This window comes from Amblyomma maculatum, chromosome 4, assembly GCF_055883805.1.
Source record: "Amblyomma maculatum isolate TAMU_Amacu chromosome 4, ASM5588380v1, whole genome shotgun sequence".
Taxonomy (NCBI): Eukaryota; Metazoa; Arthropoda; class Arachnida; order Ixodida; family Ixodidae; genus Amblyomma; species Amblyomma maculatum.
In genome coordinates, this window is record NC_139347.1 from 53,877,401 (window position 1) to 53,904,368 (window position 26,968).

At 41.8% G+C, this 26,968-nt stretch overlaps 2 protein-coding genes across 2 annotated transcripts; one reads left to right on the forward strand and one right to left on the reverse strand.

Annotated features, from left to right (window-relative positions):
• Positions 1-3,659: 3,659 nt before the first annotated feature.
• On the reverse strand, positions 3,660-8,765 carry Archease (protein archease). The gene is made up of 9 exons (XM_084601492.1): positions 8,531-8,765; positions 8,062-8,086; positions 7,964-7,974; positions 7,160-7,191; positions 7,002-7,080; positions 4,449-4,531; positions 4,276-4,328; positions 4,125-4,161; positions 3,660-3,808 (listed from the first exon to the last, which is right to left on the reverse strand). Exons 1-9 carry the CDS (start codon positions 8,622-8,624, stop codon positions 3,719-3,721), a joined length of 504 nt encoding a protein of 167 aa, XP_084457618.1. The 5' UTR covers positions 8,625-8,765; the 3' UTR covers positions 3,660-3,718.
• Positions 8,766-8,907: 142 nt separating this feature from the next.
• On the forward strand, positions 8,908-26,778 carry LOC146191055 (succinate dehydrogenase [ubiquinone] iron-sulfur subunit, mitochondrial-like). The gene is made up of 8 exons (XM_084601490.1): positions 8,908-9,094; positions 9,615-9,689; positions 10,006-10,064; positions 11,071-11,214; positions 12,285-12,363; positions 17,159-17,275; positions 20,371-20,595; positions 26,543-26,778. The coding sequence occupies exons 1-8, from the start codon at positions 9,029-9,031 to the stop codon at positions 26,633-26,635; spliced, it is 858 nt and encodes a 285-aa protein (XP_084457616.1). The 5' UTR covers positions 8,908-9,028; the 3' UTR covers positions 26,636-26,778.
• Positions 26,779-26,968: the final 190 nt, after the last annotated feature.

Below are 26,968 nucleotides of genomic sequence, written 5' to 3' on the forward strand. Positions count from 1 at the left end.
GTTATATGTGGATTTTCTGTCACAGCTTGGTGCATGCATGGCTGCTACTTGACAATCTGTTTCCAACAAAAAATATTCCTGTTCAGTGCATGTCCTTCACTGTTGTAGCATCCTTTTTTAGGCTAGCAGTACTTTTCATAAAAACCATCTATAGAAATATGTGCTGGCGTGGCGTCAACATGCACACGATTGTTTCTTTAATTTGGCTTGGACTATAAGGTTCGACATACTAAACCGGCATTACCTACGAGGAATGCTGTGAAGGGTTCCAGAAATTTCGACGACTTGGGATTTTTTAATGTGGTATACACAGTCATCATCAGCCGGACTAAACTCACTCCAGGGTAAAGGCCCCTTCATCTCCTTCCAATTAATCCGGCCCTGTGCCACCTGCATCTGCATAATCCCCCACAAATTTCCTAAAGTCCTTTGCCCACCTAATTTACTGCCACCCCCAGCTACACTTGCCCACCCTTGCAATCCAGTTTGTCTCCCTTAGCGACCATCAGTTTTCTTTCCTTTGCATTACGTGCCTTGCCCATGCACACTTCTTGATTTCGACTAGAATCTTGTTAACTCATGTTTGTTCCCTAACCCACCCTGTACTCTCTCCATCTCTTAATGTTACATCTATAATTTTAATTTCAAAAGCTCGGACTCCGTGTTTCTTCTGCCTCGCAGGTAGTACCGGTAAGATACTACCTGTTATGTACTTTCCTCTTAAGGGATACTGATAAGTCGCCATTCATGATCTGAGAAAACTTGTCAAATGCATTCTGCCCCAGTCAAACGGTCCTAGTTATCTTGGTCTTGTGGTCCAGATCCTGGGGCCACTGCCTGTGCTAAGCAGACATATTCCGTTACTATTTCCAATACCTTGCAACCTATGATAAACTGCTGTTTTTTCCAAGGCTGTTGAACATCACTTTAGTCTTCTGTGTATCAATTTTTTGGCCTACCATTCTATTTTGCTTGTCTAGGTCACTAATCATCCTTTGCAATTCTCTATTAGGTATTCTCTATCAACCTTTATCCCTAACTGTTTCCAATTCAGGCCTCTGAATGCTTCTAAGCAATCAGGGAACAGTACTGGGCAGATTGTGTTTTCTTGCCTAGCAACCTTCCTTGGAGGAATTATTACTTCTTTATGGAGGATTATAGTTGCTGTGCAGCCACTATAAATATGTTCCAGTACATTCACATATGCCTTATTCTGATTCCGCAAGGCCTGCATGACTACTGAGGTCTCGACTGAGTCAAGTGCTTTCTTGTAATCTATGATGCCATGTAAAAGGATTAGTTATATTCACAGCATTTTTCTGTCACCAAGTTCATAGTGTGGATACGGTCTATTGTAGAGTACCCTTTGATTGAGTGAAGTTTAAAGTTACCATGATCCTATTAACAATTACCTTAGTAATCACCTTGTATGTAATGGATAGTGAACTGATCAGCCTAATTTTTTAAGCCCTTAATCTCCCCTTTCTTACAGATTAAGATAATGCTACCATTCTTCCAAGACTCCGGTACTCTTAAGGTTATGAGGCATTGCATATACAGGGTGCCCTTTTTCTAGCATTTTCTCCATCGTTCAACAAACCTGCTATTACTTAATCCTGCCCAGCTGCTTTTCCCCTTTTCATTGCTTCTATGCTTCCTTCGTTACCAGTGGAACTTGCGAGCGCTCTGTAATGCTGCCACTCCAATAACTGCTACTGAATAGATCAGTGTAGAATTCCTCGGCTACTGTATGGATAAAATAAGATTTTTGCATGCGTGTCGTCTTCTCTTGACCACCTTTAGGCTACTGCCATTCTTTAGAGCGTGCTGAACTCTCTCCATATTATATCCCATTATGTCACACACTTTAACTTATCTTCGATAAATCTGTCACTTCCATCTCGTCTGTTGGATTGAAGGCTTTTCTGTTTTAGTGTTTCTTAATCAGACCATTCGTCTCCTTAGATAGTTTACTGGTATCCTGTCTAATTATCCTACCATCTATTTCTACAGCACAATCAGAAATGATATCCGTGAAATTATGACTCATTGCTTCTAAACTAAGGTGGTCTTCATCAGCTAAACCCAGATATCTGTTCTGCAGCAAAATCCTAAATTCCTCTACTTTCCCTCTTACGGCTGATTCATTTATGAGCTTCTTCCCAACTAGTTTCTCCCATCCTTTCTTCAAGCATGGACTGATTTGGCACTTTGCCATTCCGTGGTCAATGCGCCGCACCTTTCTGATGACCTCCGCATCCTCTACAATGCGAAAGTTAAAGCACAATATGAAATCTATTTCATTTTTAATCTCCACATATCTCGTGTCACTTGTGGTTCTCTCTTTGCTGAAGAAGATATTCATGATTTGTAAATTACTGCATTTTATGAACTCTACAAATAACTCTTGCTGTTTTAGAGCCCAATCCATAATCACCCACTGCTTAGTCTCCAGCCTGCTTCTTGCATGCCAGATCCCATAGTCGGCGACCTTGATGTGACATTGAGCCAACAACAAAAGCTAACATCCGAGCACTGATTCTCCATTATCTGAGCACCAATTTCTCTTCATCTGGACGCCTGTTTCTCTTCATCAGGCCACCAAAACAAAAATATCCATGCGCTGAACGAGATTTAACGAGAAGAGTTTTCTGCTCTCTCAGACTTGCATGCCCTCAAGGATATCATGGTGTCACACACTCGCGCATAGAACACTGCTCAACGCCAGCAGTCAGTTCAAAGCATGTTTGGGCAATTAGAATCAAGTTTGTCACTACGATGCGGTGCCAGCTCATGGTTTTTCCCTATTTAGTAGACGGTATTATACATGCTCGAATAGCATTCGAACACACTGCTTCATGGCCACGTATGCTTCTGAATCATTCTGCATTTCAATGCCGTCACTGTCACAGCTGCTTAAGTTAAGCAATAAACCCTGATGAAAGGAGAAATAGAAAGCGCCTCGTGGAAAGTGATTGCTTTGCAAGTTATACATCACAGCTGAAGACTGCTCGTCCCTGCCGACAATGTGCTATGCCAGAACTATTTCATGTTTCATGCTTACATCTACTCTTGGTTACGGAAAAGGCAGTAAGTTTTTTTTACTTTACCCACTGCTATGTTGTTATGTTGTGCTATGTTGTTAGAGAAGCTTTCGTTTATCTGGTCACTATGACTAGACATAGGCGTGTAGGCCTGTACAACCTTCAATTTATATTGCTTATTAAGCTTAACTATGGTAGCTGGCACCCTTTTATTACTGCTATAGAATTCCTCTAAGGTACTAACTATATCCTTATTGGCCAGGAATCCTACACCTTGTCTCTTCATTAAACCATGATAGCATAGTGTGTGTCTACCGTTTAGTACAGTATATGATTCATTTGTCCTCCTATTCCTCTAAACCCTATATCCCATTTAATGCCCACTAGTTCCATGAACAGCACTGCTAGATTAGCATCACTACACAAGGTTCTGGCCTTAAATGTTGTGAGGTTCAGCTCTCAATGGCGGCCTGTCCAGAGCCAGAGATCCTTAGCACTCTCCGTAGCATCACAACTCTGTTATCATGGTCAGTGTACAAAGTATGGTGTCCCAATAGCAGAATTTCCAGTTCGCAAACATAATCTTGCCATTTCTTTTAATGAAGAGTAACAGCAACTCTTGCATATTATTAAACTTGTTCATTACGAAGAAAATTGGCAACTTTATAATTTATTCATATGTCAATAATTACAAACACTTCATGCTGTCCTGGCTTGTCCCATACTTGCATATTAGAATATGTGATTGCTTTCACTTCGGTGCCCTGCCAAAGGAAAAGAGCAACATGGGAATGATATGCATTCAACTGACTGAGAACACGGTTACATGCTTTGTGGCAGATTTACTTACGATATCTATGTTAGACATGCATAATTAAATTGTGTGCAATGAATTATAGTGGCCATGTTGTAAGATGCTAGTATTAAATAGTGATTAGAAAAGCTCTGAGATAACATTAAGTAATGTATGTGGTGAGTGCAGTATGATCAAGGTAATCCTTCTTAAATTTCCTTCTCCAATTTGTAGTCAATTGGCATGCACTATGCACAATACTGTTACTATAATTATAAAATCCTTGCCTGAGGATGCTTTCCAAGCTCGAATACCTCACCATACCTGCAAGAAGTGAGAAACTTCAGCAAACCTTTGGCACAAAAGGCCCTAAGCTTTAAGTGGTTATGAATTTCTTCACCACAAGCAAATAGGTCATCATACCACTATAGTACTTACACTCGTGCCTTTATTCTAAAAGCTTCCTTGTCGAATTCAAGAATTTCGACTTTCTGCAAAAAATAAAAAAAGGATCAGACATAACAATCAATGTCTAAACTATGCTCCAAATAGGCACACGAGGCAAAGAGTAAATTTCCAGCTATATTTTTTTAGCTCTGACAATGCCTTACCTTTCCTATGATAAACGGTTCTGCGCTGAACACAAACAGCAGTTCATCCAAAAAGTGAAAAAGCAGGCCAACCATGTCTTCAGCTGCAAGAAACAAACTTTGTGATTTCTCTTTAAAGGGTCCCTGAAATACTACTTGCGGTAATATCCTAATGCAAGAAATCCATAAAGGTGGTCCTTATGAGTATTCAAGTCAAATTTGAAAGCTTTTGTGTGGAGCCTGTAATTTACAAATAACGTTTTGGAGACGTTACTGGTGGCCATTCGCAACAGATTTAGGTGACACATCCCCGCATGCAAATCTCCTCTATGACGTCATTGGGGCTTGCTGGGCATACCCACTCGCTGGACAGTCCCAAACTACATAGGCAGGGCGGGACGTGGTGGGAAGCCGTCGCGACTTGTTTTCATCTTTTTTTTGCGTGCTGGCATGGGCCAAGCTGAGTCGGGAGAGGAGGAGCATCATTTTTGATTGCCAACATGTTAAGTACTAACGAAGGTAGCTTAAAAATTTTTCCGTTGTGGAAACTACTGATCGGATACCTATTGCAAGTGTGTGTCTTCTAGTTTTAGTAAATAGCTTTTCATGGGCCCTTTAACTTCAGAGAGGTGTTGTGAAAACGAGTTTAGACTCACTTTCACATTTCGCAGCATGCAGGTTAAGAGCGCTTGGGGTTGGGGAACAAATGCTGATTTAGTGTTGCTAACATGCATACATGACCATGACCTCAAGGTTCTTTCCTCTTCTGTGGCAAAAATCTCAATTAGTCCTATAGTCCTATGCCTAATGCACCATTAAAAGTGAAGGCTAACATGCTAAATAAAGCTTACCACTAACTCTACAATACTTACCTATCATGATGCAACTAAGAGCACCATTTTCAATGTAACACGAAGTCTTACTTGTTAAACTCCACTGCACAGTTGTAATGTGACATCAAGCAGCAGCAGTGGCATTAACGAAGGACACTGCATTTGTTTTTTAAGGTTGTCAGCATTGGTGAAATTCAGCATTTTTGTTTTTTGATTCCCCAGAGTGGTATAACAATGCAATAATGTCAGTGCTTCAAGTAGCCACTTTTGGCAAGTGTGCTTTTCTGCGCTTTCTTCTTTCATCCATAAATTAAAGGATATTTAAAATATTTACTGAAGCTGCAAAAAGGCTTGCTCTTTATTGGCTAATTTTTGCATTTTTGTCTGAGCAGTAAGGAGTTAAAGCAAACACAATCAGAAGTATGTTCATATAAATGCAAGCTACTAAGCACCAGGACACAGAGAAGCATAACAATGAGGGCCAGGCTCAGTTAAGACTCAGCCATTATAACACATTATATGTACAAATCAATGCATTGGAAGGTGTTTACATGTAACACTTGTCATGACCAACGACTAGATACCATAACAGTGATTGTGAGAGCACTATTAACATCACCATTTCATCCTTGCCTTGCTAGCATATCTATTAAGTATGTTACTTAAAGGCACTGGGAAGTACCCAGCTCTAAGGTTAGCTGTAGTGGAGGGCTGTGGATCAATTTTCGTTACCCAAGGTTTTTTAATGCGTACAGAAATTTAGCTGTACAGACAATGCAGGCTTTCTGTCACTTCTTGAGTGACACCGGACTCAACACTCAACACGCGATTGAGATGCAAGTTACCAAGCCTGTATATATTTTCGTGCTTCTCACCACATCATCACCCATCACGACCCTCTTTCTTCTCCTCTTCGCTTTCCTTAGTGCAAAGTAACAGGCCAGATGTTCAACTTTCGGACCGACCTCTCTGCCTTTTCAAGCAATAAACTCGTCTACCTATGTATATATATATATATAGTTGGGCAGCAATATCATCAGTTCAGAAATCTTATACAAAGCTGTAAATAAAATTTTTGGAGATCGAGATTATAAAACATTGGACCTACACTGTTGGCTATGAAGTTAGCTATTGTGGAGGAATGTGGATTAATTTTCATTATCCAAAGCTTTTTAATGCATACTGAAATCTTTATGTGATAAAAAGAACATCTTGTTAGGGACCTTCACCATGAAAATCAAGACCATTAAGCCTACACAGTAAATAGCATTAAGACTTTACTCGCATGTATGTAGTGTACAGAATGCGGACAGAGTTCTACAAAAGGTGTAGTTGCTAAAGGAACTGCACATAACTGCTACAAAGAAAATGGTTTGGTTTATGGGGAACTTCCCAAAGTGACTCAGGCTATAAGAGATGCCATAGTGGAAGGCACCGGAAATTTCAAGCACCTGATGTTCTTTAACGAGCATAGACATCGCACAGCACACAGGCACCTAGCTTTTCACCTCCTTCAAAAAAAGACCGTTGTAGCCAGGATTCGATCCCACATCTTCGGGCACAGAAGTCGAGCGCCCTAACTACTGCACCACCGCAGCATGGTGCAATAAGGAAAATGCCTTAATTACTCACTCACCACTTCCCTTTTTGTAATGCCCCATCATAGAGTATGCGAAGCACAAATAAATATGTGAGGAAGGCAAGGGAGGAGAAAAATAACCAGATAGATAGCACAGCATACCTTCTGCTGCAATATCACAGGTGGCACGAATTTCGACTTTATCAATTTCTGTCATGTAGCCAAACATTGCAACAGCTACCTGCATAGAATGAAAAAAGGTCAACTGTTTACTGATCACCATGGTCAGTCTGTAGCTTACGTAACAAGGGAATACTTACCTGTTCAAAAGCTTCTTTCAAGTCTTCACCCCCTTTGAAGGTCTTGTTAAGTATCAACGCTATGAACGATTTTGTTAAATGTTGTTGCTTGCAGTGTATATCAGTGCTAGCAAAAACTAATAAATCTTTTCAACAAAAACTGCTGCCATGGATTCTATAGGGTTACGTGCTGTACTGCGCACAAAACTCCATTGAATAGTCATCGGCAAACAGAATGTGGGAAAAATTTCCTTTGCAAAATACACTTCATCTGCACTCCTTTCGCTTAAACATTCACTAAAGCTAACCACAACTACTTCATATACCAGAGATGTGAAGTAGCCTTGTTTTAAAGTAGCACATACAGGACCAGTGCAGTTACCAAGGTAGGTATAACGCTTTTAAAGAAGAGCAAAGGGTTTGGAGAAAAACTTAGCTGACCAACTTATTAAGGCACCGTCGCAAGCCACTGTTTCGTAACACAGAGTAACAGTCCTGCTCTCAAAACAGTGTGAATGGCATGCATTTCTGCTTTGTCAGTTTGTTTGGATTTTTCAAGTGCCATGAATTATGAGTAGCATTGAGAAAATATCAGCTTTTTCCGCCATGCTGCCCCTTTCATTATGGCAGAGACGATCAAAGATTACAGAAACTCGAGCCAAAACTCGTGTGCCTCCGGGTACCTGCTAGCACTCAGCTTAATAAATATTATTTTCATACTATTTTCACAACATTCATGACACTTTTCTTGTTGTACGTTGCTTGTCAACAAGGGTGCCTGTTATATGCAGACACTCTTGTTGCAGAGTTAATCAGACAGGATACATCCGTGAAGCCTGTAACAGAGAATAAAATAATCACACAGTGAATTATGATCATTTATTTTATTTTCAAAACTGGAAAAGAATGTAACCAAGGCTTACTGAACATCGGCAGTGTGGTCGAGATCTGCAAAGAAATAAAATTTGTCGAACACAAGTACACAATTAAGAAATAAGCAGAAATGGTAAAAATTGCCGTAGTATCTAATGACAATTTACATATGTCATGCAAAAGCACTATCAGGCATCGGTTCCATAAGAACAAGGACACTGCAATACGTACTTACACACGTCTGAACTCGGGCTGAGTAAGCGAAATGAAAGCGAACGAAGAAAGTGTCAACAACTAGCGCTTGGACAACAAACGACATAAAGTCAAACAGCAGGCTAAACTCACACAATGAAATTTGGCAGACTTGGTATTAAGCGAGTTGTGGTTACAGACTCGCCGAAGCGAAAGTAGCACTTCAGGTAAACTATCCCGTATGACTAAGCACATCAGATAGAAATGCATCCTTAACCTTACAGCAACAGATCTCAGCACAAAATGATACGTGCGAAACATACTCACATTCGTACTTGACCGGCGGTATCGAAAGTTCTTCCTCTGTGAAGTTATCTCTTTCAACCAACTCGGCACACTGGTAGTCGTCGCCGGAGGACATATCGACAAGTTTTTAATTCTTACTGCACGTCAACGAGTGTGTCCGGCGGAATATATTCTTTGCGGTTATCAACTCCCACTTTGCTAGGTGCAGCCTCGCATTGCCGCTCGATTGCAGAATTTTTTTTTTTTTCGTAAACGAGCTTGGCTTGTCTCGGCTACACTGCAACACACAGTCGAACATTACATACAAGCTGTGGCAAAAATTTGCGAACAAGTTTAATATTTAAGTTTAAACATTGACATAAAATAATTAAATGGTAAATGTACAGTAAACTTTTAACCGTGTAAAAAGTAGAATGTTGGCTTTGCCCGATCCCTTTTGGCCTACGTCGTAGCCGCGTGTTCCTGTTCCTGTTCGTGACTGGACAGGTCCCACTCGTTCGTGTTCTCCGTTCCTGAACCATGGCTGCATCTGTTTATTTGAAGAAGGCTCTCTTTTTACCATCGTACACCGCCAGATTAGCGATTGTAAGCTGCATTCTCTCATATAGTTGAACTGGTTCGGCTGATTTGTTCAAGTGAAAGAGTTTGGTTACTGCCATCCTGACTTTCGAGGTCATGGTACCCTCAAACTTTCGTTTTCTTTCTCAAGTTTCCCCCCTTGATTGAAAATCAGAATTTAGTGCTTGCAGCAGAACCTGACATCAAGTGATGCATTTTACAACCTTACGATCTTTTTGTTCCTTGAAATGGGCCGCCGGCATTCGAAGACGTTAGTGAAGGTTATTAGTCGTAACAGGCAACCCCATGAACGTCTCGCCTAGTTTGTTGCATGACGTTTTGGTGTCGTGCTTAACTCTGACACATATTTAGATGCTAGTGAAATGCGTCCCTTGTGCAGAAAGCGACTGACTTGCTTGCTGCGCTGCCTGCAGTAACGCCAGTAGGCTCGTGCTTATGGTCACTGCTGAGCTCGTGATTACGTAAATATGCTTGCCTTGTTGCTGTGCTGCTAAGCATGTTTTCATTTTTTTTTTTTTTTCCGTAGGTAAGACATGCGGCTGCCGCAGCTGCCGCGCCAGCTGAATTGAAGGGCGTCAAGAAGTTTGAAGTCTACAGATGGGTGAGCTATATATTACCGTTTATGTTGAAGTAGTCCGTGAGCTGCGTTTACGGAAAACTGTGCAATTCATTGATAAAGTTTATGGAATCTAAAGAAAACTTAGTTCACAATATTGTGGGTTAATTTTTTTTTTCATAAGTCATTTTGTGCCTGCTGTGTTTATATTTTGTGTTTATATGCTGATACTGAGAAGAAGATAATGCTGACTTGCTGAATCTTCCAGTTTTAACACCTGAATTAATCCTGCACTGTCATCAAATTGTGAGCATGCTCATACTTTGTACTGACTGCGCATAACAATGAGTCTTCATTGCAGGATCCTGAGAAGAAGGGGGACAAGCCTCGTCTCCAGACATATGAGGTTGATCTCAACAAGTTAGTTTGCTACCACTTTGTACTTTTATGGTTTATCTCAATTCTACTTTTTTTGTTTCTGAAGGATAGTTGTTGTATTTGCCGAGGCGCTCAAATAAGGCGAAGATATACTGTTCACATCGTGACGAAAGCCATGAAGGAGATGAAGGGGGGGTCTCATTATTGGATTGGTTCGTGACATATACACATCTATGTAACTAGTACAAACACGCAGAAATGAGTAATAGTAGTGTCTTCAAAGATCATATCTGCAATTCCAGTTAGTTGCATTCAGTGTCACAGTTGACGAGGAGATTGAAAGATGAGAAGGTTAACTGTAAAATCAAATCGCTTTGCTACCCTGCACAAGGCGGAAGGAATTATTTTTTGCATGCCATGTTCAAGCTATGTAATTACTGTCTTGTGCGTGATATTAACTGGTCATTTGTAAATCAATATCAACATATTATTACAAGCTTTGAAGTGTGCCTACATTAACATGCTATGATTGCAGCAGGCATAGCTATAATGATAGGAGCTTTCTAGATTGGCGATGAGCAACTTAATTTCAAACAAACGAAACCTGCAGCAGTGTTGAGGTTATGGGCACTAGTTATAGTAGCGTTGTGTTATGGGCATTGGCTGACTAGAGTCAATGCTGCCAAGTGAGCTAGCATGACGATTCATTTGACAGGCATTGAAAAGATGAACACAAAGAAATATAAATCATGATGCCACTTATTGAGTTGTTTTGTTGATGAAAAAGCAAATAAATGGTGGCATCTCTACCAAATGAATCTGAAAATAATACTAAAATAAAATAAATCCTTACAAAGTATGGCCCCTGATTCTCCGAAAATTTAAGCATAAGTACATATCAGCATTTAACACGAAGGCTGTAATAATAATTAAACATGTTTCGGCTTTGAAATCAGGTCAAACTTCTTGGGCATGTTATGTTGCATAACACCGTCCTGTGTCTGTGTAAAGTGGTAACCCATGGTGCATATTATGACTTTGTCTGCAGGTGCGGTCCGATGGTGCTAGATGCCCTGATTAAAATCAAGAATGAAATTGATCCAACACTGACCTTTCGGAGGTCTTGCAGAGAAGGCATCTGTGGTTCTTGTGCTATGAATATTAATGGCACCAACACCCTGGCTTGTATCTGGTACAGAGCTGCTTTCTACAAATACTCATTGTTTATATTGCTGATACAGAGAAGATAATGCTGACTTGCTATTACATAAGGAAGCATCTTCTTCTCTGGGGAAAAATTTCATTCGAAAATGTTTTTATCAGACAAGCATATGGTTACATTTATTTTATGAACTGCAGCTACCTTTAATGCATTTAGGGGCCAGCAACTGAGCAGAATGCGTCATTAGATTGAGTTGGAGTGAAAAGTATCTGACCTGACAACGTAAGAATTGACCATCATACAAAATGGGGTTAATCTTTGCAATTTGGTATTGGGAATCGCATAAAACAAGTTTAAGTGGCATCTTGAAATTAAGAAGTTATATTTTTCCATTCCACGTGACCATATCTTGGCAAATTACTACTTTTATGTTAAGTGCATTATGGTTTTTCTTCCAAAAGTTTTTATCACATTTTATTACAGATTAAGCTCTTTCTAGTGGGTCCTTAGATAAAAAGGCATTGTTCCCTTTAATGCGCTGGTGAAGCGATTTGAGGTTTAGTTGATGATGGCGCTGCATGATGTACAATTTTGTACAATTATCAGCTTAAGCTATGTTCTTTATCCAATGAATCTGTCGACAACGAGGCATTTGTCGCAATGCTGTTAAAAATTTGGCTGTGGAAGCTTGAACAAACATGCTATACTAAAACCTTCTAATGTCTGGCAGCTGGGTCTGTATTGGCTCTTAGTTCATTATTTTTGCAAGTGTACTGTCAATATCATGTTCACTGATCATAGTTTTCAGCACTAGAGTAGTACATAAAGATGGGTAAAATACTGGTTCCTAAAAATTCATCTTTAGGCTCCTTTAAAAGAAGGTCTCGGATGACATATTGCAACTGTAGCATAGCATAGAAGAAAAAAAGATAATGGAAGGATAATTTGTGATACCTTGTGTGTTAATTATCATAGGAAACCTGTAAAACACATTGTTGATCTTGATGTTGATGTGTTGCCATGCTTTTGCTTATGGGGAAGGTTTCATGGTGACATGACTGAAATTCCTTAAAATAATACTTACCATTTTTTTTTTGTAGTAAAATTGACGATAACACAACAAAGTCCACAAAGATCTACCCTCTTCCACATATGTATGTGGTCAAGGACCTGGTTCCGGTAAGTGTATGCATACTGGCTGTAGTGTATGACTTTGTGCATTTTCTTGCTTGTTTGTATTTTATAGTTACCAATTGGTCAGGCACTTGGGAGTTTAAAGGAGAATTCAATGTACAGTATTCTGAACTCTTTTAAGATGATGGTAATGATTAGGTGACAATGGCAGAAGGCAAGCTTGGCCAAAGAATACCGACAAATGCCATTCACCAGGCCAGGAGAAAATTTGTATTTATTGGAAATCCAGTGGTCGCTTGGCAACACTGGTCCGAATCCAATCTCACTCCTCCTTCATACAGGGTGGGTGTTGAAGCCACTGGGCCACAGCTGTGGTGGTATATTATTCTTAACATTTCTTGCTGCATCGAAGTACACAAGTACATCACTGCATCGAAGTACACAAGAATCATAGATGGGCAGTTGGACAGAGTAGCGTGCTTTGATATGGTGGTACTTGTTACAAAAGAATTAAGAACGGAGTGTGTGATGAGTGGTCTGCTCTTCATATAAATGAAGTCGGAAGCTACTCTGCATAGTTAGTGCATTGATGGCAATAGTGGATATAGCATGCCAAATACTGCTAGTGTTATCTTTATTTCAGCTTTTAATATAGTAGTTAAGCCTGAGTTATCTGTAGTTAGTGCCCTAATATGAGTATTTACTAATAACTCTCAGTTTGTGTCCTTGTTAAAGTCCACACCAAGAAAGCTCTTAATAAGCAACCACTAAAATAGAGGAATTTAAGTGCAAAGCGACTATGATGATTTGTGTTCTAAATTTGCTAGTAGTCACCGATTTTTCGGACCCCAATAATTCTAAGTTGCGCGATATTTTGGATTTCATTCAAGAACCGCCCGTGTCCATTTTGCAAACGGACATTGTTGTCGCAAGCAACCTGTGCCTGCAGTCTCGAAAGCTTAGGCGAAGAGACTAGCTTGGCTCTCTGGGCATCATTGCAGGCAGTGGCAATAATGGAAGGCTCGATGCTTGGCCTTGTCATCGCGGTAGCCTAGAGCGTGCAATCGAACGGGAAAATGGAACATAGGCTCTCATTCTGCTAGTTTTTTTTCCCCGTTAGTTTCATCTCATGGTTTTTGGTACCTTCGTTAGCCGTAGAAATGGAAGCTGAATGTTACTGCTTAGTGCGTCACATGCATTTGTTCGCGCCATGAGCAGGACCTGTGCGTCACAGTACGTCGTGAAGTGGCATGGACATGACGAAAGCATGACTGGCCGAGATATTTTAACTGGAGGGCTATAGTGGTTACAGCTTAGCACGATCTACTTCTGCGGGGCACCACCGTGCATGCGGTGACCGCCGTGAGAGAGTTGCTTCCCGGCGGCGTGCACACCTACCGCGTCGGCACCAGTCAGGCATGCGCATGGGCAGCACGCAGAACCTGATCACAGTAGTGGATTGCATTATGCTATAATTCCCTATTATCGACATATAAACGAAACATGGGGGCCGGTGCAGTATCTGATTGGTAAAGGTGATTTTTTGCAAAAAATTATTTTTTTCAAGTTTGCAGACTTTTTGCGCTGTTTCGGTTACTTAGACTATTTTTCGGGTCCCGCCGAGTTCGAAAAAAATGGTCGGCGACTTATTAGGTAGCCCTTATGTTAATAACGCATAGTGAAGAGAAAGACTAAGATTGGTAAGCAATAAAATTCATCATCATCATCAGCCTGATTATACCCACTGCAGGGCGAAGGCCTCTCCTATATTTCTCCACTTAACTCGTTTCTGTGCTAGCTGCATCCACTTGACCCCTGCGAACTTCTTAATCTCATTAGCCCACCTAACTTTTTGCCGCCCCCTGCTACGCTTTCCTTCCCTTGGAATCCAGTTTGTTACCCTCAGCGACCATCGGTTATCCTCTCTTCGCACTACATGTCCTGCCCATGTCCATTTCTTCTTAATTTCTACTAGAATGTCGGTAACTTGAGTTATTTCTCTGACCCACTCTGCACGCTTTCTATCTCTTAATGTTACCCCTACCATTTTGCGTTCCATAGCCCTCTGGGTTGTCCTCAACTTAAGTAGAACTCTCTTGGTTAGCCTCCACGTTTCAGCCCCATAGGTGAGTACAGGCAAGATGCAACTGTTGTATACTTTCCTCTTGAGCGATACCGGTAAGCTGCTAGTCATAATTTGCGAGTGCTTGCCAAATGCACTCCATCCCAATCTTATTCTTCTTGTTATTTCCTTTTCATGGTCCGGATCTGCGGCTGCTACCTGTCCTAAGTAGACATATTCGCCTACTAATTCCAGTATTAGTAAACTGCTGTTCCTTCCCGAGGCTGTTGAACATTACCTTAGTCTTCTGCATATTGATTTTCAAGCCTACCTTTCTACTTTTCCTGTCTAGGTCATCAATCATTATTTGCAGTTCATCCCCCGAGTTGCTTAGCAAGGCAATGTCATCAGCAAATCGCAGATTACTGAGGTATTCTCGATCTACCCTTATTCCTAACTGCTCCCATTCCAAGTCTCTGAATACTTCCTCTAAACAAGCTGTGAATAGTACTGGGGAGATTGTGTCTCCTTGCCTAACACCTTTCTTTATGGGAATTTTGTTACTTTCTTTATGCAGAACTATGGTTGCTGTGTAGCCACTATATATATCTTCCAGCACTTTCACGTATGGCTCGTCTACCCCCTGATTTCGCAATGCCTGCATCACCGCCGAGGTTTCAACTGAGTCAAATGCTTTTTCGTAATCAATGAATGCTATGTATAAGGGCTGGTTATATTCCGAGCATTTTTCTATCACCTGATTGATGGTATGGATATGATCGATAGTAGAGTACCGTTTCCGAAACCCTGCTTGATCCTTTGCTTGATTGCAGTCTAAGGTTGTCCTGATTCTATTAGCTATTACCTTAGTAAATACCTTATACGTAACAGACAGTAAGCTGATTGGTCTGTAATTTTTAAGGTCCTTAGAGTCCCCTTTCTTGTGAATGAGGATAATGTTTGCATTCTTCCATGGTTCCGGTACCGTCGATGACACCAGGCACTGCGTATACAGGGTGGCCAGTTTTTCTAGCACGATATCCCCCCCCGTCCTTCAGCAAATCTGTAGTTATCTGATCCTCTCCAGCTGATTTCCCCCTTTTCATAGTTTCTAGTGCTTTCTTGACCTTGTCCTTCGTCACTGGTGGAACGCCTGACTGTTTTTTCCTACCGCCAATCTCATTACGGTCCTGACTACTTTGGCTACTGTAGAGATCTGTATAGAACTCCTTGGTTACTTTGACTATCTTTTCCATATTAGTGATGACGTTGCCCGTCTTGTCCCTTATCGCATACATCTGGTTTTTGCCTGTGCCCAATTTTTTCTTTACCGCTTTAGGGCTTCCCCCGTTCTTTACAGCATGCTCAATTTTCTCCATGTTATACTTCCTTATATCGGCCACCTTGCGCTTATTGATTAGCTTTGATATCTCGACCAATTCGATCTGGTCTGTTGGATTGGAAGCTTTCATACTCTGGCGTTTCTTAATCAAATCTTTCGCCTCCTTAGACAGCTTACCGGTATCCTCTCTAACTATCCTACCGCCTACTTCTACCGCGCACTCAGTAATGATATCTCTGAAATTATTGTTCCTTGCCTCTAGGGTAATGTCGCCATCCTCAGTTAGAGCTGAATACCTATTCTGTAGCGAGATCCTGAACTCTTCTGCCCTCCCCCTCACCGCTAATTCGTTGATGGGTTCCTTTCTTACTAATCTGTTGCATTCTTTCTTCAGATTTAGGCTAATTTGGGACCTCACCATCCTGTGGTCACTGCATCGCACTTTCCCGATTACCTCTACATCTTGCATAATGGCGGGGGTTGAACACATTATGAAGTCGATTTCATTTTTAGTCTCTCCGTTAGGACTTTTTCATGTCCATTTCCGGTTCTTCCGTTTGCTGAAGAAGGTATTCATGAATCCTAAGTTATTGCGCTCTGCAAACTCAGCTAGTAACTCCCTCCTTCAGTACAGTATATCCTTCATTCGGCCTCCTAACCTCACTAAGCCCTATGACATCCCATTTCATGCCCTCTAGTTCCTCTAACAGCACTGCTAAACTAGCTTCACTAGCTAGGGTTCTAGCGTTAAACGTAGCCAGGGTCAGTTTCCAATGGCGGCCTGTCCAGCGGAGCCAGGCTTTCTTAGCACCCCCTGCTGCGTCACAGGTCTGACCGCCGCCTTGGTCAGTTGTTCCGCAGCCGCTGGTGACAGGACCGGGGGTTTATGGAGCTTATTATAGGATGTTGCGGCCAATTACTGCACCAGGGTGGCCAACTCCTGTTCTGGTGAGGGAGTGCGTTGCCGGAGGTGTTCATCGGCATCAGGTCGCACCCCAAACCTGTCTGTTTATGCAATTCCATCTACACGCGGATTTTTTTTTTGTCTTTTTTTTTTTTTCTTCATCCGGTGGAGAATTGCGTGGTACCGGGATTTGAACCCCGGTCCTCTTGCATGTGAGGCGGATGTTCTACCGCTACACCACCGCTGCACCTGCAATTAAATTGTTAAACTTTAATCCCTCGAATTTAAAAACTATCTTTTTTTTTTTTCTTTTACAATGCACCTCAGTTTGCAGTTTGAACTTACTAGGTAAGCGGCATTAATTTTATAATGAAGAGACTTCTTCATGTCCACTGTTGCATCATTTTTCTCTGCATACATGTGAGCGTTTGCAGTTACCTTGAACTTTTCATGGCTTATTATGGTGCACTATATCTATATACTAGGTGAAAAATTCAATTATAGTATTGTCTGTTGTTTTTCTGAATTTCAGGACATGACACTCTTTTATGAACACTACAAGGCTGTGCAGCCTTGGCTGCAGAAGAAGACAGATGTCAAGGTTGGAGAACACCAGAACCTGCAGAGCATTTCGGACCGCAAAAAACTGGTACAATCCTTACGATTGCTCCTTTTTCTTTTTTTTTTTTTCCCCCCATCATGACTCAGTGATAGGAATTGTGACTTTAACTGTCTTCAAGATTGAGCCTGGAAGGACTTGATTAGCAATTACTAATTTTTCAGGCTTAATTTCTGTATATTGTTCCCGCATTTCCATGGAGAGGGGAATTGGAGAATCGAATGGTGGGAGGTTTAGTTTGTGTTTGTTTAAATTAGCTTAATGTTATTCACTATGGCCTCCTTATAATAGCCTTAAGCATTTCCTGGAGTGGCAGGCATGGTTTAGGTGTGCCTCGTAAAGTGGCATGGAGGCACATGACAGATAGGAAGGAAATCTTTCACAAATTGTTTTGAATCCTGAGCATTAATATAGACCAGGGGTTCTCTCTTATTGGCTGAAAGAACTAACACCCACCAAAATTCGCCAAGGAACTTTCAGTTTCATGCATTGTGTGCCTTCAGAAATAGCTGCCTGTCTTTTCAAAAAGCAGTCTGCATCCATCGCGTTGTGATTCCACAAGAAAAGCAAGCAGGATTTGTGCATTGTCATGGTAACACCACCACGTGTGATGAGTAATGTGACATTAGACATCTTGTGAAATGTTTGAACACTTTTGAACACAATGTTTGAACTATGCGTAATAGGTAGTGCATTTTCCTAGTGTTCCGCATTGTACAATTCAGTAATGTTCCGCATTGTAGGACAGCTTAGAATTAGATGCTAGGAAAACATATTTTTATTAATAAAACAGATACAGATTCTGAATATCGAAATGGAATACGAATTTGATGTAAACAAATATTTTGTTTTTAATCTCCAAGTTGCGGCATATGTAGGTTAAGAATGTTGTAAAACTCTGTTTCTGCATTTGCTTGTCCCATATTTCCGTACATCACTTTTTCATAGAAATGTATAGGTATCGAAATGTACAATTTTATTTTTGTTAAGTAGTTGTAGGGTGTAAAAATAAACTGATAGCATTTTTTTTTCTTTCAGTACACCTTTGTTGGTATCATTCTAAATAATGTAATTGCATAATGTGGGTACTATTTTTGTAGCTTAATAACTAAGTTATTGTTGCATCTATTTCTCATTGAATGTCAGCTTGTTTAGCTATATTTATTCACCAAGCATAGCTAAACGTTATCTACTAAAAATCGAAATTGCTTCAGCTGCCATGCCCCCTCAGAATGAAATTGTGTATACAGGTTTTTTTTTTTTTTTTTTACATGTGCCGACATTATGTGCATACAATAGAAAACTGCTTATGTTAGTGATTTGGTGTGGGAGATCACAGCAAAGCAAAGTGCATTCAGGAGGCAGTGAGTCAGATTTGAAGCCATCACATCTGTTGAGAAGTTGAGCTAACTTCAATTCTAGAACTTATTAAATGCCTTTTGTGTTCTGTAGACTAAGCATGTCAGCAGCGCATGTAGTTTTGGCCAAGCGAAAAGTTGGCTTACGTTTGACAGAAGGTTTTTCTCACTTTTTTCAACGAACTGAGATGTTCCACCTATGCCTAGTTTCACATTGAAGGAAGGAACCAATAATCATTGCACATTCCAAAATACTGCTGTAGTATCTCACATGCTTGTCTGCTTGAGACAAATTCAAAAAGCATTTTTATTACCAAACACAACAGTTTTGTAAATGAGAACAGTCTCAAAATAGTGTTATGTTTTATCCATTATAGTCATGACCGTGACTGAAGCACATGAGCAGTGTAGACATTTTAGCGATGTGCTTTCTTCTCCATGCACATGTAGCCCTGCTTCAAGTAGACAGAATATGGCGTAGCATTCAATGCCTTGGTTCAATTCATGCTGCTTCTGTTCCTTGGGACATCTAGACACAGTGCTGACAAAAGTTACTTGTGGTTGTTAAAACGATGTCTGTAATAGTCAGATACAACTTAAGAATGAAGCAGCAAATGCCCTCCAGCCAGTAGTGTCAACCTGTTGTCATGAGGTTGCGGATAATTCCCTTGCCTGGTTGCATGACATCCTTCCTAAGTGGCTGGCAGGTGCAAGGGAATTAATCATGGCTTCATGACGATCGGTCAGTGTCATTGGCGAGAGGGTCTCTTTTGACGGGAACTTTTCATTTCGTTTTGAGTTGTATCTGATTATTGCCTCCAAAAGGTGTATGCTGTTGGAAAATTTGAGCTCTTTGACAGGAATAAGAACAGGGAAGACTATCGAGAGTGCGTGGAACTTCACTACACAGCCCCTGATAGCTCTTCAAAGAAACAAAGTTTTTTTTTTGTTACCTTGTTGTCATCTGGTCAGCTGCTTTACTACAAAGATTGTTGTGGTCTGTGAGGCCTTCTGCCATGATTTTGGATTATATCTGTATTCTGAGCAAACACTTCTCTTCGAAGCAATCAGAAGTTCTGGCAGTCTTAAACTTTAATAAAAGCAATATTGATTATCTGCTAAATTCAATGCAAAATACTCTACTAAGCTTAGCTACATTAATGAATATCGGTGTGGCACTCTGAACGGTTTCTGAATAAAGAAAGGACACAGTCGTACAAACAGTTGTCACAAATATAGTGAAACAGATCCACTTTTTCAGAGCTTGCAAATAGAAGATTCCACAAAGTACTTTGGTGCTAACAGCAGGTTCACTTCATTCTGCAAATGTTCCCATTTGGCTCATTATTTCTTCTAAAATTTTTGCTGCAAAAAAAAATGAGCTACAGCATTGTTTTCTTATGTGAAGTTTCTCACTTGTGGGAAGAATTATCCCCCCCCCCCCCCCTATTAATTAGCCCTCAGTTTATGCCTTGGAAGAGTCAGATGATCTGAATGCTGCTCTGACATTAGCCCAATACTCAAGACAACCTTATGCATGGAACGTTGGGAGTCAGAATGATTGCTGTGAAGTTACTCCCATTGGTGTGCCTAAAATTTTGTTTTCCATCACACTGATACCTCTGTGCTTCTAATTTGCTCCATGTCTGTCTTTGCACACCTATCTTTGTGCGCACTGCGGTGTTTTGCAGCCAGTTCTGCCCATTTCATTGCTTTCACAACGTTGCCGAGAAGTTACTGATAGCCTGTTTGCTGCCCCCATCACAGGACGGACTGTACGAATGCATCCTGTGTGCATGCTGTTCCACGTCATGCCCTAGCTACTGGTGGAACAGCAACCGTTACCTGGGGCCGGCAGCACTTATGCAGGTCTACCGCTGGGTCATCGACTCACGTGACGAGAACACTGTTGAGCGTCTCAAGCGCTTGGAAGACCCTTTCACCATGTTCCGTTGCCACACCATCATGAACTGCACCCGGGCCTGCCCCAAGGTTAGTAACGAATGACTCACTGTGCTGGCACCCCTTTCATTCCCTTCAGGCTAAGGTCATGTATCTGCTGGCCCACTTCCCAGCCTTTCCTCTCATTAAAACATTAAACTTTCTTTTCTCTCTCACACACATGCTTAGCATTTACTTTTTTTAATCATGAGTGGTTTGCCTGACCCACTCCAAAGTGCATCCACAAAGGTATTGTTTTGAGCCAAGGGACTGATCACAAGTGACACAACATTAAAATCATAAGTGATAGTACACTACTTGGAACAGCAATAATTTATACTGTATCAGGGTTTTTATTATATTTGTTTTTGGTGATGATCTCAAACTTACTTTGAAGATGCTGTCTGCTAATTGAATGGATACTTGCTAAACTCGTCTTGTTGGTTTGCAAAAGAAATGGGCCTAAATACCTTCTATCCTTCATTTATTGTCTCTTTAAGCAATCATTTTTTTTTTTTTTTTTTTTTTTTCAGTTATCCTATTTTATATTTACGTCTTGTGAAAGTACCATTTCAGCATGAATACGGTGCGGCTACAAGTACGACACAAGTTTGATGTAATGTGAAAACCAAAGCTTTGCATGAATGCTGTGTCATCTTCCACTGTATCTAATATTTAAGAGAATTAATAGGCAGTAGTTGAGAAATGTGCATGACACAGAGAAGTGTGGCAAAACCTTGCACATGACGCTCCTCCACTTTCCACCCTGCCTAGTGCTTTATGCTACCCAGTACTGCAAACTTTTGTCCATTTCTTGCCTTGTTTACTTCTCTCTGCACTTTTGCACTCTTTTACTTTCTCAATGGACTGTGCCGCCTTTTTTCCACATTCATAGCTGTCTTTACATTATTATTATTTTTTTTCCTAATGCCCCGCATGTTTTGTCTGATGGCTGCAATGACTTCGTAAAGCTGGCTTCTCCTAAAAGCTTGTGAGCCTGGTAGGAAAGCCATTTTAAAAACATTTTTTATTTGATGAAAAATTAAAATTTGCCTAAGGATCCTAGGTTGCAAGTGTGCTGCGATGTCATTTCATGGGGTGTATGTCGCCACAGCCTGACGCATTTTTCTGTGACTGTTTTTTATTAAAATGCCGTTACTGCAAACAAAAAATATTGTGCAGTCGTCTATGGAAGATGAACTGGCACTTAAGTTTCACGTAACCATATCAGAGTTTACTATAGTGGGGATCTGCTGAAAGTATCAGTCAGACAAGTAATGTGACAACGGCCTATTGTGTGGTCTGTTAACGCCATACAGTCGAAACCCGCGATAGCGAAATCTCGAGAATACGAAATTCTCGCCGCAACGAAACATTTCCGAGATCCCGGCAAATGCCCATAGGGGCCAATGTATTTCGTATCTCTCGGTAACGAAACATTTTTGTACCGCAATACCACGATAACGAAATTTGCTGCAGCGTCGGTCCGCATACTGTCTCCCATATCATGAATAACAGCGTCAAAAAAGCACTCAAATTGAGCAAACTGCAATAGCGCGCTTGCGTGGCTACAGCGAGAGCATTGGCGCCTGGCAACCTTGCAGCCGGAACAACTTTAAAAACTAGCCACCTTGAGCCGGTGCTAGCCACCATACCGGCGCAGCGCGTGTCCTCTGTGATCGGTTCCGCGTGGTTGTTTATCTCGGAGGCTATGTTCAGGGAAGGCAGCCTCGCAGCGACACCATCAGGGGGCGACACTAGATCATCAGCGCTGCACTTTTAGGCCTGCGAGCGGTGCACATGTGTTCGTTGTGTGTGGTGGCGGTGTGTATGAGCAGCAGTCCGCACGTTTGCGTTTAAGATGTCTCCGCCAGCCAAAAAACGAAGATTTTTGTCTCTGCAAGAGAAGGCTGCCATCATTGCTCAAGCAGAAAAAGGCAGGAAAAAAATGGATATTGCCGACGAGTACGGGATTGCATGCAGCTCACTGTCGACAATTTTGAAAAGCAAGGCAGCCATTCTCGGTGCGCTTGAGAATGGTGCTCGAGCACAGCATAAAACAGTGACGGCTGCGGTGTTCCCGGACGTTGACAAGGCGGTGTTTGCCTGGTTCTGTGAACAGCGCGCAAACAAAGTGCCTTTGTCTGGCAAACTGCTGCAACAGAAGGCTCTGGACTTTGCCTGCATGCTCGGGCATGACCAATTCAGAGCAAGCGCTGGCTGGCTGGGCCGCTTTAAAGCCCGTCACGATATTGTGGCCAAGGTGATTTCGGGCGAAGCGGCAGGAGTGGACCCGGTGGCAACATCGTCGTGGCACGTGTATAATGCGGACGAAATGGGTCTATTCTATCAGATGCTGCCTTCGAAGACCTTGGACCTGAAAGGTCAAAAATGCGGGCTGTTTTCTATCTTTTCTGTCTCATTTTCGCGGCAACGAAATTCTCGCGAAACTGAATTTTTTTGCTGTCCTCGGCGATTTCGTTATTGCAGGTTTCGACTGTATACCAGTGTCTGTGACTGTGTGCTGGGACACTGCCGCCACATACAGTATACAAGGAGTTGTGAAAAGAGCAGAGAGACTTCATTACATGCTGAACATTTTTCCGAAAAGAGGGCTGTCGAACGTACAGAAATTGCCTCGCTCAAGTTCGATTGTGTGTGGTGACATCATGCCGCATGGCTTCAAATCGGTCTCAATGAGATCATTGGACTACTGCTAATCAGACTTGTCATTACCATGGTATCCTCCTCTCTCTCTCTTTCTCTTTTTTGCGGTTTTCATTGAAGTCTAGACCGGCAACATATGATCAGTGCACAGTTGTGCTTCCTGGACTGTGTTATGTTGTAACTGATGTTCACACTTCTTGTTGCATGAAGGTTTCTGAAAATTAAGGCTATAATTGGATGCTTAAAATTCCAGCAGTTTCGGTGCCTGACATTTTGGTTAAATGCATTATGTATATCTTCACGTGCAAGCTTGCTAGGGCTAACTGCACTAGGCCTGGCTTATTCTGGAAGTCAGAATTCCTGCACATATACATTATAGTCCATTGGAACTGTCATTGAAAATGTGAGATGAAAGGAAGATGTAATGGAGCTTTAATTGTATATGAAAAGCTTGTCCATAAACAAAGTCCATAATTGCAGTTTGTTTTATTTTGTGCCAGCGGTCTGGAAACTTTTCTTTTTTCTTTTTTTTTCTGGAATCTGTGCTAGATTCGCTAGATTCATGAACTTACTTTGTACTTTTTGCTAAACTATCTTTTATCGGAAAGAAGGAATTGTGGTCCGAATACAGAAAATAAAATGCTGCACATTCAGCATGCAGGTGCATGCTAAATTCAGCACTGATAAGAAGTGCTATAGTCAGATACAACTCGAGAACGGAGCGGCAAACACCCATCAAAGGAGGCCGGCCCTCTATCCGATGGCATCGACCGCTTCCCGTGACGTGGTGGTTAACCGCGTAGCGGAAAACCATAGGGAATACTATATTTGAGGACAACATTCTTTGGTTCTACTGAGAAGGCCCGGCAGGAAAGTTAAAGGGACAGGCTTTTGTCCTTGCTCCGTGGAGAATGGGCCCTGACAGTCTCTTCAATTCCCCATTTACGCCATGCGCCCCTACTCCTAACAATACATACCATGGCACAGTATCAAAGGCGTGTCTCCTTCACTTTTATGCCTAGCCTCTGCTGTAGCGCACACGGAATAAGCTGCCCGTAAGATTAACCGCAGAAATCGCGGTTGATGCCATTGGTTGGAGGTCCTCCTTTGGTGGGTATTTGCCGCTTTGCTCTTGAGTTGCGTTCGACTGTAGGTTATTTCGATTTCCTGCTAAATTGCTTATTAGCACTTAGTTTCTTGCCAGTTTGTGAATTACATCAGTGTCTGATAAAATCTTTTCTTGTATATTCTGGTATCCTGTCGCACTTAAACCAAGGCATCAGTCAATCTCATATTATCAAACATTGGTAATTGAGGTTCCTTTCTTTTTGACCCTGAACAGCTCTATTCATATTTGCTTCCTTGAAGAAAATACAGTAGCCGACGGGTAATTCGGACTCCAATAATTCGGACTTGTAGGATATTTCGGACTTCAGTGAGGCACCGTCAGTCACCCCATAGAAGCGCATACATATTCGCGACGGATATTTCGGACTTTAAAAGTCCGAAAGTTCGATTTTTCGGACTAATTTCAGTCCCCTGCAGGCCAAAATCTGCCATCTTATCGGCTTTTCGCCGGCGCAACAAGCGCCATCTTGGATTGAGGTGGATTGGCTCTGCAGTTGGATTGGCTTGACATGGTTTCGGTGCCCCATTTTTGCCAGGAGAGGCCCCTGCAATCTCTGCCACTTCGAGGTGGCAGTCGGATTGTCATCGCCATCAACCTGCTTTTGTCGCCAACGCTGACGCGGGCAGCTATCTCTTTGTGCTTTGTCTCATACGTCCGCCGTGTTGTCACACGAGTTTCTCCGACTGCGTCAACCGAGTGGCGCGCCGTCAATCCTTTGGCCGTTTCGCTGTCAATCCTTTCGCGGGAACGGAATGGACATTCCAACGGGCTCCACGTTCCGCGAGTTTGTTGAAGTGGACGACGGCCTAGATATGTGTGCGGACCTCACGGACGACGAACTTGTACGCCAGGTTCTTCAACCTGAAGACGAGTCGGACTCCGACGACGACTCGGGCGGCCTACCACAGCCATCGCTTGCACAAATTACAAACGCTGTGAACTTGCTGTCTAGCGTGTACAGCGAAACGACAACTTTGGCGAAAATACAAGCGCAAATCGTCGCCAGCAAAAGAAATTTGCCGCAAGGTAAAATCGGCGACTTTTTTAAGCCGATTTCCTCTGAATAAAGTGATTTTTTGTGCTTCACGGATTTTTCGGACTGTTCGATTATTCGGACCATTTTTCGGGTCCCTTCAAGTGCGAAAAAACGGTCGGCGACTGTATGTGCAGTATTAATGTTGGTTTGGTAGAATTCTAGTCTTTGCAAGGCAACTCCACAGGTTAAGCAGAAGGTCTTTTAATGCCTGCCGTAAGTACTGCAGAGTTGTGTGCATTATGGCACATTACTTACAGCGGCTTTTGAAATGTGTTTACATGCTGTAGAACCTCATTGCTATGTTTAAATTTATAAATCTAGGAAACGGGTATTAACTGGGGAAATCTACCATCTGAACTGCCTGATTTTGAAAAATCTTAACTGTTGAAGGAGGTACAAGGCATTTAGTATTGATACTTTCACTGCCTAAAAGTGTAGATTAGCATTTCTTGACGTTAAATATGAACAGCTCCTTGTTTAGTTCCCACAGAATTCTGTCCATATTTGCATTCTCCGAAGTGCGAGAAAGATATATATTAACAAATCCGGTCCGTTGACGGCATTGCAAAGCCGGGATCGCTTGGTTGATTCCGCATGCTTTGTGCCCTAAAGCCACTGTACTGTGAAGAAGCCATCGGGACAGCTGACAGTCACTGCATTTTTGTTCTTCGTGCTGCGTTCCCTAGACCCAGACATTTCGTATGTAAGCGCATAGCTGGTAGTTCTTGAATGGGCTGCGCCTCTATGCGCCTAAGGCACTGCTAAGTGCTTCCATGGGAACGTGCACCTCATACATTAGCTAGTTTTTTTTGTACTTGCTGGTCCATCCCTTTGCACCTCGGTACTGCAGGAAAGCAACCGCGGTAGGTGAATGTTGCTGTTTTAGTTTTCATGTCTGCCTGTACGTTTGGCCTGCTCATTGTTAGCATATATGCGGTTGATTGCCATTATACAACCACATTTTGTCAAAATGCTTAATGTAGTAACTGGGAATTCGTTTAATCTGGGAACATATTAACCAGATTGTATAACTCTGTAGAAGACTTTTTACTAACCGCGATTTTGAGTGTATGAGCAGGGAGTGTATCAACTGAATGCTACCATATGCAAAAGTTGTATGCAGGACAAACCTTGCAAATTAATGACAAACATTTTATCTCTTGCAGGGTCTGAATCCAGGAAAGGCTATCGGGGAGCTGAAAAAGTTAGTTGCTGGAATCTCACAGAAGCCAAAGGCAGAGCTTACTGGCACCGCTTGAACATTGTGGACCCTGTACTTACTGGCTCCTGATCACCGTTGTAAAATCATGCAGACGTGAATAAACCTGCAACATAGTGTCACAGACTGCAGTAGAAAAGAGCAAACGCATGGGTGAAAATAAAGTTTATTGGAAAACATGCAGCTACTGCATTTTAGGGAGTTTCACTGTAAGATCTTATCGCAGTTTTCGCGTTCCAGCTTGCAAGTGTGAAATAACTAAAGGGGCATTTTTATCAGTCCCGGGAAATTACTTTCAGTATTTCAGTATAGGACCCCCATTAACTGAAATTTGAGTGGTGTGGCTAGCTGCTTAAAGGAATAGAACACTGGC